Here is a 25,219-nt window from a genome sequence, read left to right on the forward strand (position 1 = left end):
TGTAACTGAGAGGGTACCTGCCTTTCAGTCTTCCTGCAATAACATTTTATCTCTGACAGATAGGAGGAAAAGAATTGCAGAAACCCAGTTTTTTGGTATATCTCACAGTCTCATCAGAGAATTATTTATTTTTTGATGAAATTCTTTTTTTTTTTTTTTTGCTATTATATAACTATATTTTTAATCTGGCAACCGAAAAGCACAAAATATTATCTTCCACTAACATTTCAATAGCAGGGTTTAGAATTTAATTTTTATAACACACATCATTCCATTTTTCATTACCACCTATCAATCTAGGAATTTCTCTTGTATAAAAAACCTGAAAGATTCTCAAAATGAGCAACACTGTATTTGTGGATGGTATTTAGTTGTGATGAGAGATGGAAAGAGGTACACAAAACACACAAAATACTACACACACTAAACAGATGGAAGAAGAAAATATGTGCACTTGTGCAACTTCAGTACTTTATGAATACCTTAATTCCCCTGCAGAGGGAAGGCAGCATAAATGCCTGTATACTTCAGCTTGCTCCATAGCATTTTCCTAATTTAAATAAATTAATCTTGAAAGGCTTTTCCCATTACATCTATGAGAAACTATCCTCCTTACTGAGCCCGGGATCATAGGTACACAGGGAATTTTAGGTATCATCTCTGCAGAATAATACCAAATTCTGTATTTATATTCTTTTTCCATTTAAGTTCTTAAAAAAGATATGGGATATTTTTTAAGATATATTTTTATATATTTTATATATAATATAATATATATAATATAATGTATATATTTATATTTTTAAGATATATATATTTTTAAAGATATATTTTTCCCCTTCTCAAATACAACAATCCTTACAACTACAGAGCAGTAGTATGCATGTTCTTTGCATGGTGTCACCCATACATATGTAACTCCATTTTTTCCCCTATAATAAAGACCAGGTCGTACTTTTTAACGCAAGCCACCAGTGCTGTTTGTTTACGTTCCTTACCCTGATTCCGAGCTCCACATTCTCCCCTCCATATACTTCCATGCCTTCATCTAGTAAGCCAATCTCTTGGAAATATTCTCTGTCTACTATGAAGCACCCAATCAACGCAGGACTTCTGGAAGAAAAAACAAGAGCAAGCAAAATTAACAGAGAGAATAAAAACAATTTTATTATTCCAAAATTGACTATCATTGCTGGGTCAAACAGTGTGTCAAGATGGATTCTTATGAAGGTAGTCCTCAAATAGAGTTATTCAGCTTTGTTTTCTAATGTTCTTGACTCTATGGTGAAGAAAGCACTGAAAGAAAAGAGACTCAAAATGATTGGACAAACACATTCACCACAACAGGCAGAATTTAAGGATTTAAAAAGACTAGACCCAACAGCTGCAACTTTGTTTTTGAGGCACCAGCTATTGTAGCCAAAATGTGGAGTAGTCTATCCCTACTAAGTTCTCAGGTGTCTGTGATAATTAAAAGGGATCATAGAATCATAGAATATCCCCAGTTGGAAGGGACCCATAAGGATCATCGAGCCCAACTCCTGGCACCACACAGGTCTACCCAAAATTTTAGACCATGTGACTAAGTGCACAGTCCAATCGCTTCTTAAATTCAGACAGGCTTGGTGCAGTGACTACTTCACTGGGGAGCCTGTTCCAGTGTGCAACCACCCTCTCCGTGAAGAACCTCTTCCTGATGTCCAGCCTAAACTTCCCCCGCCTCAGCTTAACACCATTCCCGCGGGTCTTATCACTGGTGATTATGGAGAATTGGTCACCTGCCTCTCCACTCCCCCTTGCGAGGAAGTTGTAGACTGCGATGAGGTCCCCCCTCAGCCTCCTCTTCTCCAGGCTGAACAGGCCCAGTGACCTCAGCCGCTCCTCATATGTCTTCCCCTCTAGGCCCTTCACCATCTTCATCGCCCTCCTCTGGACGCTCTCCAGCAGTTTAATGTCCTTCTTGTACTGTGGTGCCCAGAACTGCACACAGTACTCGAGGTGAGGCCGCACCAGCACAGAGTAGAGCGGGACAATCACTTCCCTCGACCGACTAGCAATGCCGTGCTTGATGCATCCCAGGATACGGTTGGCCCTCCTGGCTGCCAGGGCACACTGCTGGCTCATATTCAACTTGCTGTCAACCACAACCCCCAGACCCTTCTCTGCGGGGCTGCTCTCCAGCATCTCATCACCCGGTCTGTATGTATAGCCAGGGTTGCCCCGTCCCAGGTGCAGGACCCGGCACTTGCTTTTATTAAACTTCATGTGGTTGGTGATCGCCCAGCTCTCCAATCTGTCCAGATCTTTCTGCAAGGCCTTTCCACCCTCATCTGAGTCCACAACTCCAAGTTTGGTGTGGTCAGCAAATTTGCTCAAAACACCTTCTAGTCCTACATCCAAATCATTTATAAAGACATTGAAGAGGACTGGCCCTAAGATGGAGCCTTGAGGGACCCCACTAGTGGCCATCCGCCAGCCTGATGTGGCCCCATTTACCACAACCCTTTGAGCCCTGCCCGGCAGCCAATTGCTCACCCATCAGATGATGTTTTTGTTAAGTTGTATGCTGGACATTTTGTCCAGTAGGATCCTATGGGAAACTGTGTCAAAAGCTTTGCTGAAGTCCAAAAAGATCACATCACCTGGTTTCCCTTGGTCAACTAGATGGGTGATCTTATCATAAAAGGAAATCAAATTTGTTAGGCAGGACCTACCCCTCATGAACCCATGTTGACTGGGACCAATGACTGCATTGTCCCCCAGGTGCACCTCAATAACTTCAAGAATCATCTTCTCCATAATTTTACCAAGCACTGACGTGAGACTGACAGGCCTGTAATTGCTAGGGTCTTCTTTCTTACCCTTCTTGAAAATTGGCACAACATTTGCCAGCTTCCAGTCTACTGGGACCTCTCCAGATTCCCAAGATCGTTGAAAAATAATTGAGAGAGGTCCCGCGATGATGTCAGCCAGCTCTTTAAGCACCCTGAGATGGATCCCATCCGGACCCACGGACTTGTATGGATCCAGGCGGAGCAGCAAATCCCGCACACGTTCAGAGTCGGTTGGGAGTTTGTCATTCCCACCGTCATGGTTCTCCAGCTCAGGGCACCCTGGGTCCCGAAGCCCATCATCAGTGTTGAAGACAGAGGCGAAGAAGGCATTAAACGTCTCTGCTTTGCCTATGTCATTGTCTGTGAGGAGACCTTCCCCATCAAGTAGTGGACCTATGTTTTCTTTGGTTCTCCTTTTTCTGTTCACATATCTAAAAAAAACCTTTTTTATTGTCTCCCACAGACATGGCCAGCTTCAACTCTAGTTGGGCTTTGGCCACATGAATTTTCTCCCTACAAACATGAACAGCATCCCTGTATTCCTTCCTCATCACCTGACCCTCCTTTCAGCAGCCGTACACTTCCTTTTTTCGCCTAAGCTCCAGTAGAAGATCCCTGGTCAGCCAGGCCGGCCTTCTGCCCCGCCTGCCTGACTTCCGATATTTTGGAATTGCCTGATCTTGTGCTTTTAGGAGGCAGTGCTTAAAGATTGACCAGCACTGATGGACACCAATGCCTTCAAAAGCAGTTTTCCCAGGGGACCTTGCTGACTAGTTCTCTGAGCAGCCTGAAGTCTGCTTTCCCTATATCCAGGGCTGAAGTTTTGGTGGCAGTTTTCCTTCTGTCACCATAATATATATATACCCAATGGTGCATAGTTTTCTAAGTTTAGCTAGAAGCTAGGGTCATCTGCATTTAAGAAAACATTCATCTTTAAAAGTTTATATTAAAGAGGAAGTGATTTCTTGAACAGGAACTTCCAGGTAAACTTTTGCAATACTGAATTAAGAAATGCCTGCCCTTCCCAGCATTCAGTAACACTAGTCCATTGTCCTAAGCCAAATTTAAACAAGTCACATACCTTTACCAAAACCACAAGCTCTATTTATGTCATGACCTGAATTAGCCAACTTTTACTAAGCAGAGCTAATATTAAGAAGGATAAGAGTTCAACCACAGAGTACAATTCTACCTTTATGAGATGCAGTGGAGGAGAATGCATAGTAGTGTGGCCTTTTCTTTGTTTTCCTACCCATGCACATTGGTGAGAAATAAAAATGTCTTTTCTGATTATTATGCTGGTATCAGGAACTCTGGGAACAACAGGATATTAATTAGCAGTACAGGGGAAAACATCCTGTACTATCCTGGACATGCAATACAGCTCAGAGGAAGCAGTCTAGGAGGTTTCTGGAGAGCGTGGAAGATAGTTTCCTGATGCAGCTGGTTAGTGAGCCTACCAGGGGAGGTGCCCCGCTGGACCTTCTGTTCACAAACAGAGAAGGACCGGTGGGAGGAGTGGTGGTCGGGAGCTGTCTTGGGTAGAGTGACGACGAAATGGTAGAGTTCTCTATTTTTGGCGAAGTCAGGAGGGGGACCAGTAAAACTGCTGTCTTGGACTTCCGGAGGGCAGACTTTGAGCTGTTCAGGACAATGGTTGGCAGAGTCCCTTGGGAGGCATTTCTGAAGGGCAGAGGAGTACAGGAAGGCTGGGCACTCCTCAAGAAGGAAATCTTAATGGCTCAGGAGTGGACTGTCCCCACGTGCCCAAAGATGAGCCGGCGTGGAAGAAGACCTGCCTGGCTGCACAGGGAGTTGTGGCTAGAGCTTAGAGAAAAAACAGGGTTTATGATGTTTGGAAAAGAGGGCAGGCCACTCAGAAGGATTATAAGGATTTTGTAAGGATGTGTACAGAGAAAATTAGAAAGGCCAAAGCTCATCTGGAGCTCAATGTGGCTACTGCTGTTAAATACAACAGAAAATGTTTTTATAAATACATTAACACAAAAAGGAGGAGTAAGGAGAATCTCCATCCTTTACTGGATGCGGGGGGAAACTTAGTGACGAGAGACGAGGAAAAGGCTGAGGTGCTTAATGCCTTCTTTGCCTCAGTCTTTAGCGGCAAGACCAGTTGTTCTCTAGATACCCAGTACCCTGAGCTGGTGGAAGGGGACAGGGAGCAGACTGTGGCCCTCACAATCCATGAGGAAAGGGTTGGCGACCTGCTACAGCACTTAGATGTACGCGAGTCGATGGGGCCGGATGGGATCCACCCAAGGGTGCTGAGAGAATTGGTGGAAGAACTGGCCAAGCCCCTTTCCATCATTTATCAGCAGTCCTGGCTATCAGGGGAGGTCCCAGTCGACTGGCGGCTAGAAAACGTGATGCCCATCTACAAGAATGGCCGGAAGGTAGACCCGGGAAACTATAGGCCTGTTAGTTTGACCTCAGTGCCAGGGAAGCTCATGGAGTAGATTATCTTGAGTGTCATCACACGGCACTTGCAGGGCAAGCAGGCGATCAGGCCCAGTCAGCATGGGTTTATGAAAGGCAGGTCCTGCTTAGCGAACCTGATCTCCTTCTATGACAAAGTGACTTGCTTGGTGGATGAGGGAAAGGCTATGGATGTGGTCTACCTTGACTTCAGTAAGGCTTTTGACACTGTTTCCTGCAGCATTCTCCTGAAGAAACTGACTGCTCTTGGCTTGGACTGGCGTACGCTTTGTTGGGTTAGAAACTGGCTGGGTAGCCGGGCCCAAAGAGTCGTGGTGAATGCAGTTAAATCCAGTTGGAAGCCGGTCACTAGTGGAGTCCCCCAGGGCTCAGTACTAGGGCCAGTTCTCTTTAATATCTTTATCGATGATCTGGATGAGGGGATCGAGTGCACCCTCAGTAAGTTTGCAGACGACACCAAGTTAGGTGTGTGTGTCGATCTGCTTGAGGGTACGAAGGCTCTGCAGGAGGATCTGGATAGCCTGGACCAATGGGCTGAGGGCAACTGTATGAGATTCAACAAGGCCAAGTGCCGGGTCCTGCACCTGGGGCACAACAACCCCAAGCAGTGCTACAGGCTGGGCGATGAGTGGTTAGAAAGCTGCCTGGCAGAGAAGGACCTGGGAGTACTGGTTGATAGTCGGCTGAATATGAGCCAGCAGTGTGCTCAGGTGGCCAAGAAGGCCAACAGCATCCTGGCTTGTATAGGAAACAGTGTGGCCAGCAGGGCTAGGGAAGTGATTGTCCCCCTGTACTCGGCTCTGGTGAGGCTGCACCTCGAGTACTGTGTTCAGTTTTGGGCCGCTCCCTGCAAGGAGGACATTGAGGTGCTCGAGAGAGTCCAGAAAAGGGCAACAAAGCTGGTGAGGTGTCTGGAGAACAAGTCTTACGAGGAGCGACTGAGGGAGCTGGGATTGTTCAGCCTGGAGAAGAGGAGGCTCAGGGGCGACCTTATCGCACTCCACAGGTACCTTAAAGGAGGCTGTAGCAAGGTGGGGGTTGGTCTATTCTCCCATGTGCCTGGTGACAGGACGAAGGGGAATGGGCTAAAGTTGTGCCAGGGGAGGTTTAGGTTGGATATTAGGAAGAACTTCTTTACTGAAAGGGTTGTTAGGCATTGGAATGTGCTGCCCAGGGAAGTGGTTGAGTCACCATCCCTGGAGGTCTTCAAAAGACATTTAGATGTAGAGCTTAGTGATATGATTTAGTGGAGGACTTGTTAGTGTTAGGTCAGAGATTGGACTAGGTGATCTTGGAGGTCTCTTCCAACCTAGATGATTCTGTGATTCTGTGATTACTGGAAACATTCAAGCTGCAGTAAGTGTAGGCATCTGCTTTCAAACAGGTTATAGGATGTCTTAATCACAAGCTGTAAAATTCTACAGAATTCTATACATTTGTGCCTTTAACTTGAAGTGCTATACTACCTACTTCACAACAGTGAACAATTGTTTCTGATATATTTATGAATGAAGAAAACAAATTAACTGTTGCTTCTGACATTCTTTTAGAAGTATTTTTCAGAGCACCTGCTTCCCTTTTTTATAATTCTAGAGGCATATTTGGAGGCATGACAGACACCATCAATACATGTTTTTTTGTTGTTGTTGTTTTTTAGTTATCCATCACATGTGCACAGCATATCTCACTGAATAAAAGGCTCCAGGGAAATGGCTAGGGAAAAATCTAAACATCCAATATTCTTAAAGGCTACTTGCTCCACAGTACTCTCAAAACACATAGTTTTTAGATAATACAGAACAGAAGATTTGTTCTTCATTCTGAGCTTAGGTACCTTTAACTTAAAAAGTTACCATAATTAATATAGAAAGTTTGCCTCTCCAGGAATTAGTAGAATATTTCAAGGCATTTTCATTATAATAACACACTTTATTAAGGCTATGAAACCCTTCTAATGATGTGGAAATTACCACCCCTTTTTATGTCTGTGGCAAACCTGTGAATTTTTAGCTACTGCTTCCCAATTCTGAATCCTGTTCTAATGATCAGCATGTGGATCAGAGCAGTCCAGTGTCTAAGCTGACAACTCCCCAGAAGAGATGTCTGTCTGAAAAGACAAAACCACTGGATGAGATACCCCTTGCACTGACTGCATGGAAACAAGTAAGTGAGTGCTACTGATGAGCCCCCCATGCTGCTGCTGCTATTTAAGGTTCTGCTTTGCAGCTGGTGAAAACGGTCTTCACACTTGCTTTCTGCAGAGCTAGATAACAGGTACCCGTGACCTCCTTGGTATGAATGCCTAGACAGAAAAAGGACTGGAATCTCAGCAGAGCTACAGGGGGATTCAGAAGCCTCTATCTCCCTCACAGAGGTAAGGGTATTGTTCTGGGCCAGCCCAACAATGTTCTAGCCGTGATAACAAAAAACACAGCTAGATTGTACGAAAGCAAGAATTTATTACAGTTGTTGCTGGCATGCTTTTGGTGGACCAGCATTAACTCCGATGACATAATACAGCTATAAAGCTATGTGGCAGTATTATGAAGAATACAACTGTCAGATTAGTTATGTTATATAAGGCATTTGTAAAGAAAATTCTGTTTCTGGCCCATTTCCACTAAATTATCAGACAATATTTGGAGAAAGAGTGCTGCTGAGCATTCAAGTCTACTGTTTCATTTTAGCTATGTTTTTTTCCCATGCTAATAACAATGAAACCTATTAAAAAACATCTACTGATAAAGATTTTCTTGATATATGTAGGGGGAGCAAGGACACAGATCAAGGACATTTAACTAATTTAACATCTAATTTAACATTGCAGTCAGTAAGACCTATTACATAGCTGAGACCACTCACCATCTGTCACATCTAGATGAGCATTTCCTGCGATACACTAATCTGGGTCACAGATGCATGTTACCTTATTGGAGCAGTTGTGTTCTCCAGTTTCCACCACGACTTAGGAGGGTTCAGATAGCGGCACCATAGCTCCCAGTCAAACCCTTGTGCTGAAAGGGGATATTCTTCTATTTCAAAATTATCATACTTAATGTTATCAAATGATGGAGAAATGACCCTTTTTCTGTTTTCCTTTATCCTAGTGAGCACTGGTTCAGCCCTGAAAAAAAATAATAAAAAAAAAAAATTAAGACTATGCAGTAGGATAGCACTGATGGAAGTAGCAGCTTACACTGTATATTTCCGAAGGAGCGATGTCTATAGGTGTTAGCTATTCAGAGCTTCCTTTGCTTTGAGCCAGAGATTTGATAGAGCAGGACCTGCCCCAAAATAATGCAGTGCAATATTTTATCAAGGACTCTCTGTTATTATCCCTGATTTTAGCTGGAAATGGAAGAAATTACTATGTGCATATCACAGAGCATTTACACCCCTGCTACCAAGTAACGATAACTTCAGGCTCTCAGTATCATCAAGGGCATCAAGATCAGAGTTAATAATAGATTTATCCTGCAGACAGCACCTCCTGCCTTTTTACTACCTTTTTTACTCAAGAAACAGAGATATTAAATCTAGACCAAACAAGTTCAAATACACGTTTTTACGTATGCACTACTTTTGCAAAGAGCAACAACCTCAGAGACAAAATGACACTTCTTTGTTTATACTGTAAAACATGAAATAAACTTTTTTTTTTACTATTATTAGAAGAAGGTCAATTTGCTTCAGCCCTTTGCCCGTAAGGAGCATTACTGGAGGGAGCTGATCTCTGAAAAATATGAGCATAGAAAATAGAATTTTTTCTCAGCAGTTTGTCCTTTATTAGGAATATAAGATATTTGGAAGCCACATAAATGTGAAGCTTTTTCTGTGTCTTGAGAACAATTTACAATATTGTCCTGAGATTTGAAGAGAACTCAAGCAACTCAAAGAAGCAAAACCTGAATCATAAGTGTGCTGCCCCTAACTGCAATCCCTTACCTGGTATCTGTAACTAGCCTACCTTACTCAGCTTCTTTATGTCAAAATTACCATTTACTTGAAAGAAAAACAATAATACACAATAGATTCAGATATTTTAGATATTTTGACAACAAGTGGGAGCTCACTTAATGCACAGTTTTCCAATATAGTTAAATACATTGTAATTACACCAGGAGATAACTCACACTAGAAAAATATATACAGATTGTTACATAGCACAAATACATTTTTGGTGATTGTGTCCATCTCTGAATCCTTATTAAAAAGATCAGAATATTAATTTATCATCTATATGCAAGAGAAATAGCATTTAGTAATTTATAAACAGTGCTTAGAAAAGGCCCCTTTATCAGATAAATACAAGGAGACACATACCATCCCACATTGAATTCCACATGGGCATCAAAGAGAGCAACTACTGGTGCTGTGGCTACTCTCCATCCACTAACTCGAGATCGAATCAGCCCCTCTTGTTTGCTGTGTCGAACAACCTTGATGAAACCAGGCTTCCGAGCATTCACTTCATCAACATACTTCTTTAGTTTCTCCTTGAGTTCTTCTGTGCAAAGGAAAGAATTGGATGTTAAGAAATAACAGCTCGCCGAGATGTAAAAACCTGCTCTTTCAGCAAAACAGGAGTCTTCTCACAGACGAATACTCCATGTTGATTTAACTATTAAGACTTCTAAAAAAAGAGAAAAGAAAAAGAAGAGAGAAGGAATGCAAATTGTATAGTAATAAAAAAATTCAAGTGCAACAATTCAGCCCACGTGATTGCCAAAATCCTGTCACTGTTTAACATTAACATGCCACAAAATAAAGCACTTAGTCATAAAGTACCATAACTACGTAAGTACATATTGTGTTACTGTAGCAACAAATAAGTTAACTATCTTATATTTCCAGAAAAAATAAGCTAAAGTATTGTCCATTAACTTCCTTTACTAATATTTCAAGAAGTGAAAGAAAAGAATAAAATTAATTATTTATACTTTTTCCATGTTTTTTTTTCCCCTGAACTTGGACAATACCTTCCTATCTCAACTAAAAAGTTCTATGACTTCTACTCTTTTTTTCAGCAGAACAAAGGCCAGTAAAAGCACTGGAGGAGAATTATTCCTACTTAAAACATGATAACCTACTTCATCGACAGTTATTGCATCTCTGGCTTTAAGACCACTGCATCAGAAAACTCAATAGGAAGAACTGAAATATAGTGTTCACTGTTATTGTTATTGTTTATTAGCATTGCGATATTCTATTATGGTAGCACTGAGAATTCCCTTGGCATTATTAAGTTCCCTTTCTTCACAATCTCTCCACAAATCCTGAAATGTCTTTGCTGCAAGGCAGAATATTGCTCCTGCGGTTATAATGATAAACTGGAAACTGACAGATCTGCATTAAGAGTTCAATTCTGCCTAGCCCTTCCTGTGAAATCTTGGGAAATCCACTTCATAAATCAATTCCGCACTTGTGAAATGTGATCACCACACTTGTTTCTTCTTTTTGGTCTATTTAGACTTGAAGCTCTAGAGACCACACTTTGCTTTTTCCATGCACTTGCACAGTACCTAGCACACTGGAATAGGGGGCATCAGGCAACTGGTGACCCCCAGCCCAGCCCAGGAGGGAGCAGCACCCTGGAGTCTGCAGTGGGAAGGGAGTACCTTAGCTTCTGCCATGCTGGCTGGATCAAGCATGAGTATTTTCAGTGAGCTTCTGTTCAAGAGCTAGTTGTTTATACAAGTCAGGTACGCTTGTGTGCAATCCTGAAGGTTCACAAAAAAAGTGAACACATTACTTCCATCAAAACTTATGAAATAGGTTTCTTACTCAGAAACCTGTTTGCTTCCCATACAGCTCTGCTCCTCTGAGCCTTGTGTGTGTGCCATCTGCTATTTCCACAGTTTTCCTCTCTTGCTGATTTCAGTCCCTGATCCATACATACGCACCAGATAAGTTGGTCATGCCACTGTTTTTCCTATTTCCTAGAGGAAAAACCTTTGGGTTTTTGCTCAGATGTTCAATGCCAAGCTATCCCTTGGTTGTAGCTTCTAATGCTCTCGCTAATGTGAAATAAAGTTTTCATTAAAGAATTGATCCTATTAGCCAGACTACAAGGTATTTAGCATCCCCATAAGCTTCAGGAACTCTGTGACATTTCATAAAGGCCCAATGTAGTAATAACAATATTCACAAAATGTTCCCATCAATGTCATATTTCTGGTCTTAATACAGTTGCATGAAAAACAAACCATGGGTTTTCCCCTGTAGTTTCTAACATTCGTTCTTCAACACATTCTTATTTCATTCATTCTTTAATTTGGATTACACATGTATAATATACATAATAACCAATGTATGTATTGATTGCTTTCAGAGAATTTTACATCTCATTAAATCTGCTAGGCAGTCCAATGTTAATCTGCTCATTTCAAACTGACTTTCAACCATCTGAAAACACAAACCCCAGGACAATGCTAACAGAAGGCACAGGCACAATTTCATGTAACTCTTCTGTCTATCCAGCAACTTTGCGGTCTACATATTTTGGGTATAACACACATGATCAACAGGTGTACAACAGCAAACCTCTTGAACACGCTGCAAACCCAAATATAGGCCCTATATTGTTCAAATAAACTCAATAGCTGGATGTGTTTGGGGAACAAGAGGTGACCAATCAACGTGAAGATACTAAAATACAACAGTTTGTTTGAGTTTTAAACATAACCAATGATTCTCATTGTTTTAGCAGGTGTTAGCTGTGCAATCTGCTTCTAGCTGCAAGCCAGGGGAAGATTAATGCACTGAGCCCAGTAACTCCTCACCAGGATAAGCCAACCACTCTAGGAACTGGTCATCTCAATCAAATCTGGACAGTATGCACACTAGAATGGTTAATGCAAGAGAAAGTTAAAAGCAAGCACACTTTTTTAGCCACATTAAATGTTCATCCTTGGAAAGTAGATGGATGTGTCCTCTCTTAGTCTGCAAAAGAGGAACCGAGCTGTTGCACAAGGGGTCCTCTAGCTTAAAGACTGCTGCAGCCCATGTGACCTGAATGGGTCTACTTCTCAGGGTATGGAGGAAGGGAAAAGATCAAGTGAAACAATTCCTTAAATTCCCCCGTTTTTGAGAGACTCCCAGAGAGCCACCAGGCATGATGCTCTTGCAGCTGGTTGTACTGGTGTTGCAGGGCTGTGCATACCATGTACTTTGACAGAAATGAACTCTCTGCATAGAAGCAAGAGAATACCAAAGAAAAGTGCTAATGTGTACAGTTTTTCTGAAAACAACCACCAACTATAATTAAAATGAAATAATCTATAATGCAAGTCCATCGCAGCACTTAAACTGTAGCTGTGTTGTCGGAATGGACTTGATATATTCCTAGAATTTTCCAGTTCACATTGACATAAGCATAGATAAAAGATAGGAGCATTGTTTTCTCTTTGACTGCATTGTCTTGAATAAACAAGACTCAGAAATCTATGTTTACATGAAGCATTAACTCACATAGTGCAGAGCACTCTTCTACTTCATACTACATTTGCTGGGTGTTGATCAGTACACTTTTTTCCCTTATAAAGCCCACAATTACATTCACGTTTTCTATCATGCTTGTGCAAAGCAACACATTCTTATTGCTCATCTCCAACACACAGGTTTGTAGCAAGCAAAAAACGATCAAACCAACCACTAGCTAACAGCAGCTTGAATTCAAAAGAATACAAGTTATTGAAATTGTGCCTCTCTAAAAATTGTCCAAAACAGTTATCTATTCCCAAAATGCAACATGGTGGAAAATTAATATCAAAACAAGAAGAGATCAAAGCTTTGTTCTCAGCGCAAGTGGCTGTTCACAGTTTTGCAATATCAGGAAGCTGTATTTCCCACAACAATCAGCAGCATCACTGCTGAGTATCAAATATGTAAAAGGAAAGCAGGCTCTAATCAAAGACTTGAAAATCAGTGCTTTTGAAACAGTCACTGTTCTCTCAATCACCTTCTTGCTTAGCAAGTGGGCTATTCTTACTCCTGTCATATACATTTCCTAATGTGGACTGACTTTGTAAGCTTGAGTAAACACAAAATCTTTTCCATAGCTAGGTGTGCATGGAAATAAGTGGAAATGGAACAGAACCCAAATCTTGGCTTGCCACCAGTGCAACTTCAGCTGCACGTTATAGCTGTGACATTTACTAGGCAGTATGCACTTTTAATACACACTGCAGCTTTTTGCGAATGAAGTGAATGGCCAGAGAGAGTCCTGGGGGAACCTTACAGGCTTACCCATGGTCAGTCTGTATCAAGGAATCCTCTGGACTTCAGTATCAGCCCCAGGAGGCAGAGGAGAGTGCTGCATTTCACCTAATCTTCGATACTGACCTGCCAGCCGTGACTTTGTAGTGTGTCCACAGGAGAGAAAGCAGTATTTTGCAGCCAGGCATTTTCTGGTCATTGTTATTTAAAACAGCATAGCTTTGCTTTGCAAAGGCAGAGGGCTGAACAGAGCATTATGCACACCCTTTGTCTTACAAAACCTATCACGCAGATTCCCCATGAAGAAAAGATAGTTCACTAAAAAAACATATCCTTTTGACTCAACCACAAGACACAGCAGACATGCAAATGAAGCTTAAAAAGTCAGTATTGCAGAACTTTAAAAATGCTCTAGCTGGATACTTAAGTCAGGTTTTTTGTTTTGCTTTGTTTTCTTCAAGCAGTCTACATTTTTCTGAGTGTTACATGAGAAATCTGAGTTCAATTGTCTTTGACAGTTTCAGAGCACAGTGCCCAACTGGATTGAATGATGGGACTCTCCCCCTAGAACTGATCATACAGTTTGTGATGGCACTGATAGTCTTCAGTAATATATTTTTAACCCGTGCTCTGTTTTTTTTCCACTTCAGATATATTGCATGAATAATAAACAGTCTTTTTCATTAATTATTGTGCTTCGCTGCTTTATGCCACCATAGGGAGAAGAAAGGGAATGAGCGAATGTGTCATTTTCAATACACTGTTGATTCAGTTTCTAATTATGGAAACAAACAGGCTTATAAAGATAGATGCATTTGCCTTTCAGTGCAGAATTTTTCAAATAAGGGCTCCATTTGACTAAGCTGACTTGGTAACTGCAATTGGAGAGAAAGAACAGCCACAGATGGAACGGGAACATGGTGTAGATCTAGTGCTTGGAAATCATGCACCCTACCACCTGTCTCCATATGGTACGGATGTCTGTAGAGCACATCAGAACTCCCCTCACAAACGCAGAAGTCATAATTATGCAACATAATAATGTTTAACATTAACATAATTAAGTTTTAATATTTGTCACAGGTTGTTTGTTTGCTTTTAACAAACCCACAAAGATTTTTTTTGTCAAGTTTCCCCTATTCGGCATTACAAAGCAGTGCTAAAGAACTATTTCATGCTACCTTGCCTTTTTAGAAAGGGGCAGAAGCAGGGTGCAATTGAGGCAGGGAGCATAAGGAGCCAGAAGACATTAATCATCCCACAGCTGTAGAGGCTGGACGTGAAGGGATCACTTAGTTCATGGAAATCCCTTCACGAGGCGATCTTTGCTTCAGTAAATGAAAGGAAGAGAGAATGATGGGCTTGAGACAGGCCCTAGCAATGCTTGCTCTGCTTGTGTGAGCGGCCAGTCCAGGCCCAGAGGGGCATTCTGGACCACAGTCCTGCCTCCTCATTGGATGCTGAGGGATTGTGGCAGGCTTCACAATATGGAGGAGATTTCTCACAGCTGCTCCAGAGAGTTTCTCAGAAGGAAAACCATCTACAGATCTTGTTCTTCATCAAGTTGCATGTAAGTGGCCTGTGGTTTGAATGCCTCCACCTTCCCTCTAGCAGGAAGTTATTGGGCTAGATACTCAGATGATCTAAAGTGCCTAGCCCCATGGGACTCCCATGTCCTACAGCAGCTGTGGATCTGTCTCCAGACTTCAAATTTTTATGTTATTGATACAAAGTGTTGTCATAAATAATAAATTACTGCTTCACATTCATAGATAAGTAGCTTAAAGAACAGTCAATTAAGCTTCATTTTCTATAACTTTCATGTTTTAATGTAATCCCATTCTGAGTGCTTAAATGAGTCCTCACAGCTCTCAGAACAATTACATTTGTGAAGTCTGACACTCATGCTTTCCTGAGACAGGTGCATTTTACTGACTTTTGAAAATTGTTCTTCTTAGCTGTAAGTTTGCCAAGAAAGCTCAATAAAAAATATTTTTAGATAGATAGATAGACAGATAAAAGCTCTCATGTAACTCTATGCAGTACTACATTTTCTGAAGGCTGAAAGTACTGTTTGACTTCAGTACAGCAGAATGCCTACTGGATGTTATGGCCATCTCTGCAAGCCTTGTGCCTTTTCCCTTAGCATAGAATTTATTTCTATGTCAAAGGTCCAGGATTACTGTGTCCCTCTTTAACCTTAGCTCTTGGCACAAATGTGGCTACTTCTACTGTGAAGGGAAGAAAATTATTCTTGAATACAGAATGAGGTTTAACATAACAATTGTCTTCCCTGTGCCTGAAATTCATTATTTTTTTACACCACCTTTGTGTGTTCATTGAGCTGCCCAGAAGACACACTGTGGTCCTTAGACTCCAGGTAAAGAACCACGGTGGATTTTTTCATGAATTACAAAGGCCACTTCTAAAGGCCTTTAGAACCCTTACAGCAGCTGCAGGAATACAATGGAGCTACTGCCTCTGTTGGACGCAAGAGACCACTGGCTGGTTTGCACCTGCAAGGTCCCCTGGGCCTTGCTGAAACCCTTGGGCAGTAGGTCAGACTGGGACCCACCACCTTGCATCAAGGAAAAGAGCCAACTGGCAGAGCACAAGGCACCTACTCCATTTCTGCGAACAAAAGACAGTGCACCATGAAAGCTGCTGCCATACAGGGAGCATCTAAGCAGGTACATCTTGCTTCTGCATGAAAGGCAGATAAATGAGCAAAAAGACAAAATTTTAACGAAGCACTTTATTTTAAACCAAAATTTTATATCTAATTTGTCTGGTTATTTATGGCCCAAAGTCTTAGCACCATCAAGATCTGCTTTTTCAATTTTTCAGTAATGATTTCATAGCCTTTCGAAAAACAGAATGTATTAACATGGCTAGCTTCCCTACTGGCAAATAAAGCAAGCCTGTTATACCAGGTATGCTGCAAAACGAACCTCTCTTCCCTCTCAGTCACTCTGTAGGCATATAACCTGAATTCATGTAATATCTTGAATTCATGGCAGCAGCTAGGCATGTAGGAAGAATTGTTTGGTGCACTTTAATAGGCCTGTACATTGGATAATGTCATCCTGCATGAAGCTCTTTGTTGTTGTTTTTTTTTGGTTTGTTTGTTTTTTGGTTTGGTTTGGTTTTTGTTTTCCTTTTCTCTGGCCCCTTATCTTTCATGCTCAAGTGATCACCTCTCATCTCTGTAGCAGAAGCAGATAATTTCAAATGGAAAATATTTATAACCAGATATAAACATGTCATTTGTAATGCACCTATGTATTTAGAATGCTTGCAACAAAGGGCAACAATGCAGAAAGGGATAAAGAGGGCCTGCTTTGCACATGTATTTAATAATCTCATGTTATCTGGTAACAGATAAACCACCCAAGGGAAATTACCAACGTGATGCAAGGATTTGATTAGGACAGAGCTCAGGAACAAAAAAGCAGTATAGTCCTTTTCCTCCATTACTATACCTAACTTGTATCATTGACAGAGAGACATAATCTAATCTCAGAAATCCATGCTATCTGCATGTAAAGCCAGATAGGGTAATGAACTTTCACAGTCCCAGCCTTTGTATTCAGCAATCCAGAGTCTCAGTTGCTGTTAAACCTCCACTGTTCTATTGATATAAATGAGGCCTACACCAACCTTTTCCAGCTCAGACCTTGGACTACAATCCAAGGATTTTTCAGTCTAGAACATGAACGGCAAGCACCATTCTCCCACAAGAAAGGCAGTAAAACATGCATGTTTCCCCTCCCAGCCCCTACACACACATGCACACGCAAACTTTCCTTTGCCCAGGAGAAACTAGCACAGATCAGTGTGAGGCACACACTGCTTTTTACCTCATTTCTGTCGTGTTGGATCCTGTCATAGGTATCACCAAGCCCACATTCCAGCAGCATAGTGTCTCACACCACTTTGCAAGACTGAAATATAAACTGAGATGCCAGATTAATCTGCAAGGTCATACCAGAAGGTGCAGCAGGGGAGGTATTTGGGCCTCAGTCTCCCAAATCCCAGGGAAGCACATTAGCACTGCGTGGCTTCTTTCAGGCCGTGATTCTGCAGTTTGAGGCATGGCCCCTACGGAGAGCCCAGAGAAATCTGTGTAGCTACAATAGCTCATCCACATCACTGGATCGGGATTGAGAGCTGGCTGACATCCAGAGGTCTTGTTAATGTCAACAGAAATGCATTACATCAAAAGAATTAAACATGGCCCTTCCGTTCCCCTCTCAACGCGAGAGACTCACATGCTTATGTCTGAGTACCAAGCAGAGATTACTAAAGGTAAGCATTAACATAAAGAGAGAAAAGGAAAATAAATCTGCTCTCAGGTGAACATTCTTTCTAGCTCTTCTGTGAATATAACTGCACGCTGCAAGGCAGGACTAACAATGAAAGCAGAGTTTATTTTCTTAGATTACAGAATTCCCAAATTAGAAAGTTTACAACTGACAATCAAAGCCAATTGTGTGTACTTAAACCAGCAAATATGCAAACAAAAGATAGAAGTAGAATGGGAATTTACCAAGCACCACAAATTGTACTACTGCCATACAGACAACAAAACAAGAGCACAGCGGTTGCACCACACCTCTTCAAGGCAATACTTCAAACTCTTCAACAGGAAGGTGTTAAAATCCTAAAAATACCTTTAAGCACAGACCTATAATTACATAATCCTAATTGTTCCACTCAATTTGCTGATTTCTGGATGCTTGAATTAATCTTAGCACAAACGTTATTCCACTCAGGTTTATTATGTACACCTACTTCCCATTTAGCGAATGTTACTGAGTATATTATGGCTACAATAATGTGATCAGAACAATGCAAAAAGCACTGCCATTGAAACTGAGATATTCACACTGTATCTGATACAAGACCAGCTTCTGATGTGTATTTGAATACAACAGTTTTAGAAAGGCACCATAAAGTGAGAAGTACACAAGCAGCAGAAGCGCGCATTGGAAGTGTTACAGTGCATACAGTACACTGCTGAAATAACTGCTGCCAAAATTCTGAGAGCTCATAATTTCATTTCTTCATGTTCTTTGATTCATTTGTAAAATGACCTGTAAATGTTAGAGAGAAGTGCCTGGGAAATGCATTCTAATCCCACTTGGGTAGCAGCTGTTTCAAGTAATCTAATTTACTTTAAATATATATATATAGCATTTAATTCTAATCTATTTCTTGGACTTGTACAGAGCAGAAAAATCACTATTCAGAAAAAGAATCTAAATACCTGAACAAAGCCAGAGCAGACTACATAAATCTAGAAAAATACAATTTGAAGAACATATTAGAAATACTCTGTACTTCTATAACCATAAGACTCAGCAAGCTGCCTGCTGTATTGTGAACTTGATAAATCATCACGACTCCAAAAAACAGCATGGCAATTCATGTTATGATAACAGATTCATATGGAAAAGAAAACTGCCAATTGAAGCACAATAGTCCAAGTGTAACTACTTCATTATTCAAGAGGAAGTCAGTCACATAAGTTGCTCCTTTCTATAGTGGGAAAGATGGGATGATGGAATCAGTTCACAAAAAGAACTTGCTTTAGATCAGCACAGCCACATTCACACAAGATGCTTCTGTTACAGAATTATAGAATCACTTAGTTTGGAAAAGACCTCCAAGATCAAGTCCAACTGTCAACCTAGCACTGCCAAGTCTACCACTGAACCATGTCCCTAAGCACCACATCAACACTTTTGTCTTTTAGTTTTGTTGTCTTTTGAATACCTCCAGGGATGGTGACTCAACTACTTCCCTAGGCAGTCTGCCCCAATGCCTCACAACCCTTTCAGTGAAGAAAGCAAAAACATACACGGGAAAAAAAAAGTAAATTATAGGTGGAAGAGCTTTTTTTTCTTCATTATTCTAATGGCTAATGCAAACAAGAATAGATCAGACCACTTGCAAGTAACAACTGTACTGAGTGAAACACTGGTATCGTGGAAGTCAACAAGAGGTTTTCAGAAAAAAATTGTTGCATGTCCAGGCCCCGAATACAACATCATACATGACAGCAAGTACACATACTATAACTAGCCCGGTATGAAAGCCAGCTTTCACATGCCCTTATATTATACAATGTTAATGCAACTGCCAGTTGTTTATGGGAAGCAGGAAAGGAAAGGCTGGCTTGTGTTCTTCTGTGTTCAAGTTTCACATGAGCAAGGCTTCTTCCGCCCTGCTGGGAGATATACTAATAGCCAGATTAACATACTTTACTTTTAAAATACATTTTACTCTAGCTTAAGCAGGATTTAACCAAATCTTTCCCAGACTGCCACAGGATGCTAATAACAATGCTGGTCCTGTATTCTCAATTGAAAAGGTATTATGTATTTTAGTTTCAAGTTACAGTCCAGGTTATTTTAATGTCTTCCCTTTTTTTAGAAAACCTAAGAGTTGCTGCTATTGTCCCTCATGTTTTTCTGATACAAAAAGGCAGGGCACAAGCAACATTGTTATATGGCAATTAAAGCCTAGACATTTCATTAGAACTATTGGATACAGAAATTTTTTATGATAGCTGGTTAAAGATTTTTTTTGTTCTGGGTAAAACTACAGTTACATGCTGATATATTTCATCTAAAGATACATATCGGATGCTATTATGTTTTCTTCATTCAGACTTGGAGTTTGGGAAGTTGTGGACAAGATACTATTTTGCTTGTTCTTTACTTGGAGATAGTGTACGCCAGATTTAGAGGTTTTCTACAGCTACCAAATGGCACGGTCCCAGCGCTGCGTTAAACCTAAGTAATCAAATGTGATGGGAAAGAAGCAAGCCAGAATTTGTTGCTTTAATTTGAAAATGTACATAGTTGATTATTCCCCAAAAAACAGCACAGCTGATTTAGATAGAGCCAAATCCTGCAGCTCTTATGCCTTATATCAAAACTTAATCACTTCTGACTTGAATTGGTGTTTTACAGGAGTAAGAGTTATTTGGATTTTGTCCTTTGTAGGAGGTTTCACAAAAGAGAAAGTGTAACTGCCAGGTTACTGAAATCATGAGAAGTTAAGCCTGTGATATTGCTCCTACGATTTCGGTGGAAGTGCACGCTGAAGGCCCATCTATGTTTGCTTGGTAGGAGATGGGATTAGGTCCTGCTGCTGCTTTTTGTTCCAGGTTAGCAGACTCTGATGGCTGTGCAATGAAATCCATTGTCTTTGGCAGATTTTTTCCTGACATATAGCATTTTTCTGATATATAGCATTGCTTGGGAATTTTAAGGACTTTCCTTAAAAAGGAAATCTTCTTATGAAGGACTGTTAGCACTAAATATTGCTGTCCTGGTTTCAGTTAGGACAGAGTTAATTTTCCTCCTAGTAGCTGGCAGGGTGCTATGTTTTAGATTAGGATGAGAAGAGCACTGATAACATGCTGATGTTTTAATTGTTGTAGAGCAGTGCTTACACCAAGCCAAGGACTTTTCAGCTTCTCGCTCTGTCCTGCTAGCGAGCAGGCTAGGGATGCAGCAGGAGCTGGGAGGGGACAGACCCAGGACAGCTGACCCAAACTGGCCAAAGGGGTATTCCATACCACCTGACGTCATGCTGAACAATATATAGGGGTGGCTAGCCGGGGTGGAGGGGGGGCCGGCTGCTCGGGGATAGGCTGGGCATCGGTCAACGGGTGGTGAGCAATTGCATTGTGCATCACTTATTTCGTACACATTATTACTATTAATACTATTATTATTATTATTATTATTATTAATTATTATTATTGTTAGTCTTTTCCCTGTCTTAATAAACTGTATTTATCTCAACTCACAGGCTTCACTTTCCCGTTTCTCTCCCCCATCCCGGAGAGGGAGGGGGGAGGGTGAGCGAACGGCTGTGTGGTGTTTGGCTGCCAGCCGGGCTAAACCACAACAGTTGCCTATGTCTCACTAACTAGCCCTGATGTGGTCCTGTAGCACTGAAAACCTATCAGACTCTATTTTATAGAGATTCAAAGACTTGAAACTATCACCTCCCATCTCTAATTCTTCCACTATACTGCTTGACCTTTGTGAATAACGATTTTGCACAGATGCAGGCTAATTTCCTTGGTCTGGACCTTGATTTGCAGTGATTTGCAATCTAATTTGCAATATATACACATTTTTCACAATAGTTACTGCTTGACTTCTCAGATTTAAACCTTTTAGCATCTTTGAAAAAATGCTTCTTGCACAGCTGAATTTCATAATGAAATTCCATGACTGAATCCTCATCACCTATAAGCATTAAATTTCTACTTTGTCTGCATGTTGCAGTATGTTGCCTTGAAAACCACTTCACTCAGCTTCAGACTGGGTAATGATCTCATTTTCCTATATTACATTGGTCTTGGTTAACCTTAGAGGGTTATTCTTATGTCACAGGAGACATAAGACTGCTCCAGAAGATGGTAAATTCAGTTACAATTAATATCTAAATCTTGAAAATCTGAGGAGTATTTATTCTACAGAATTTTTTGCAATCTTTTCAAAGCTCAAGAAGCCTCAGACATGGGTGTCTCTTGGAAGGCTGAATAGTGACATACTCCTCCGGTCACATGGCTTCAAGGGCCTCACAGCAACCCTCTTCCTAAATATTCCCTTATATGACAATTGACAATTTTGTAAATCATACTCTACATAGCAAACACTGTCATGCTACCTGTTAGAAAGAGTGAAGTGGCCTAAACTGTAAGTCAAGATGACCCTTTTCTGACATTTTATGAGTCAGACTAATAAAGGTAAGTACAGGTCACCCAGATAGCCAGCCTGATACATTTTTTCCAAATTCTCACTCTGTCACTAATACTGGAGATCACAATTACAGTCACTCTGCCACACTGGGAAAAGGTAAAATAACACGGACATTTTGGACTGCGCCTTGATTCCAAGACCATCACCTCATCTATGTCCCAAACCAGCAGGCTGCATTTCATCCAACTGGACAAAAGGAGGGTGCTGCCTCAACGTTCACTGCCCTGCTAGCAATGCCGAGGTATAATTATGTCTAACTCCTCATTGCCTTTGGACTGCAAAATGGCCCAGCTTTGTACAGTTCTTGACAACCTACACTCTGTACAATCTTTCCACTGAAGAAGTTTATGTGCTTCTTGGAAGAGCTATTTGCAAAGCTGTTGTCAAAGGAACTCAACGGGACTGCTCCCTTTGCAGATCACATAAAGAATGGGAACCTGAACCCTGTGCTGCAATTCCAATTAGAGAATTAAAATTATGAAAATAAGAAACTCCAGTACATGCCATATAGAAGGACAAAATGCTTAAAGAAGTAAAGAAATGGCTGCAGTTCTATAGGTTCTGAGAGGTTCTACAGTTCCAATAGGTTTTCAGTGCTACAGGACCACATCAGGGCTTGTTAAATGAGACACAGACAGCCACAGTTCAAATACTGCTAACTGGAGACCAATCAATATTTCTGCCTTTTACCACTGACAAAACAGTGGCAATTAAAATCATTAAAACACAGAGGTAGTAGGTTTCATAACCTCTCTTTTAAAAAACCAGCATCTGGTTTCTTTCTGTAAAATCATCCAGAACAACAACAAAAACATTACTATACAGCACAAGCAAATAGCCTTGCTGAAGCCTAAGACCACCAACTTGCAAGAAGTTACTCAGTCGTTTTGCTAAACTACATGTGAAAACTCATGTCAGATCACTTTTTTTTTTTTTAAATATTATTTTCTATGTGAGTTAATCTTCTCAATTGCTAAAAAGTAAACACTGTGGGTGTTAACTGGTAGCATTTGTGAAAACTAAGTATTGTGCTGCAAACGTGTTTCAGAAAAGATAGGGTTTTTGTAACAAATCCTAAGAAAGATTTGTCTAGTACATGCTTGGTTTAATCCCTTCAGGTAGATAAACAAAAAACATATGAGCCCTCATTTTAACAAAGAGAGGGAGCAGTGATTTTCTTCTAGTCAGAGTACTTCTTTTACAGTTAAACCTAAAGCCCTGGTACAAATTATTCCCAGACACACAGACATCTTAATCAAACAGATAGCAGATAAGCATTGAGAAAGAATATTCCTGGGGAAGACAGTCATGCAACATCACATCTGGAAAGGGATCGATGCCTGCCAGAAGCCGCATGAGAGGGCTGGTCTTGGTTTGGAAATGAGATGGTGCTACCTGTGATCAGCCACCTCAGACATAGCTGGCAGGTCTGGAAATGCTCCATTAATGTCATCTTTTATTCTCCATCTCAAAACAGATCTGTTTTGTATATCCTCCAAATACTAACCTATGGCACCACTGCTTTCATGTAATCATTCCCTAATGAACGAAAGGTAGTGTTCCCTGTCCTGTTGCTCTCATCAAGACTATCCTTCCCTAATGATGTGAAACGGACCTGATGTTTGCTAAGTACTAGCACTTACAAATCCCTCTGAAATCACCTGGCATCAAATAAAAGCAAAATTTATGATCTATGTCTCCATTTCTTCTGTCTATATCTACATATAATGCTGATACTTACTAAGCAATACATTGTTTTCTCCCACTCTTCTGCTACTTCATTTGTGGAACTGATTGATCCCTTGGATCAATGATTTACAGTGTGCTGAACAAAACCAGCAGCAGTACCAGGACATACTTCTTAAAAGGTTCCTCATTATTCTTTCTCTTCACAAACCCTTTTTATTTCACTACTGTTTGACCTATCACCATTAAACCTCTCTGTCTGAAAGGCTACATTATCCATCAGCAGAATGAACGGTTTCACCAGTAGTGAGATAATGGGACAGAATCTATGCTTCACTAATGTTTATGCAAATCTGCGTAACAGTAACTAAGTAAAATTATAAAGCCCTTCCATTTTAAAACTACATACATAAGTTAAATACCAATCAAGCTGAAGTTGTTCTCTATCACAAAAGTCTTCCAACAGCAACCGTTTGCTAAAGAAATTGAGCTTTGCAATTACTTGTTTGCTGATGGTAAATGAGAAAGCATAAACAAGAAGAAGCATGGTGGTCTTTTCAGAGGGAAAGGCTGTTATGCAAAGAACAAGACATGAACAATTTTACATATATTCTCCATACACAAAGCAAATGGACTGCAGAGCCTTACTACATATAGCAATCTCTTTTTAAAACCAAGTCTCAGAAAAATCTGCTAGTGTGGATACAGTCAATGTTTACCAACCATTTTGAATATTAAAACATCCAGGATACTAAAGATATCTCTTATTCTGCCTATTGGCACGGTAACATCCAAAGCACTGTTTAAGGGCTTCCAGAGGATCTAATTTTTCCATACTTGTTGAAGTCCCAAATTTTGAGGTCAGAAACTATTTATATTAAAACAAAAATAAATCCACCATATACACAGGAGGCTTTCTACTATTGGTTGCAACTTCTCCACTTTCTCTTCAACAGAAATTACAGTTCCTGAGATATTTTTATGAGGACCAGAAACTATAACAAGGCTTGCTTGAATATGAAATCTCTGTCCTGAAAATCCGCATGCTGACCAATCACTGAGTGTTTATAATCTACACCTTAGATCTTTTCCATTTAAAGGCCAAAAAATTGGGGCTTCAAGAAATTGCCTGGTCCTTCTTCCTGCTCCAACACACAGGGAACTATATTTAAAATAATCCTGACAGATGCTTGTCTCATCTCTTCTTAGGTTTACTTCATAAATATTGTTACATGCTCT

General features: G+C 40.8%; 1 protein-coding gene across 12 annotated transcripts in view; it reads right to left on the bottom strand.

Moving 5' to 3' along the window:
* The window catches only part of GALNT18 (polypeptide N-acetylgalactosaminyltransferase 18), a 318,100-nt gene that overhangs the window by 68,649 nt on the left and 224,232 nt on the right, over positions 1-25,219 (bottom strand). For 11 of the 12 annotated variants that reach the window (XR_005820445.1, XM_040559347.1, XM_040559346.1 and 8 more), the window contains 3 exons: positions 9,612-9,795; positions 8,215-8,412; positions 999-1,113 (listed from right to left, as the gene is read on the bottom strand). Coding sequence is in view for 11 of the 12 variants with exons in the window: in XM_040559347.1 (XP_040415281.1) it covers positions 999-1,113; positions 8,215-8,412; positions 9,612-9,795 (497 nt within the window). In the remaining variant the exon portion in view is untranslated. The remainder of the gene's footprint in view (positions 1-998; positions 1,114-8,214; positions 8,413-9,611; positions 9,796-25,219) is intronic. The other variant, XM_040559348.1, reaches the window with a different exon arrangement.

Source organism: Cygnus olor, chromosome 5 (genome assembly GCF_009769625.2).
Source record: "Cygnus olor isolate bCygOlo1 chromosome 5, bCygOlo1.pri.v2, whole genome shotgun sequence".
NCBI lineage: Eukaryota > Metazoa > Chordata > Aves > Anseriformes > Anatidae > Cygnus > Cygnus olor.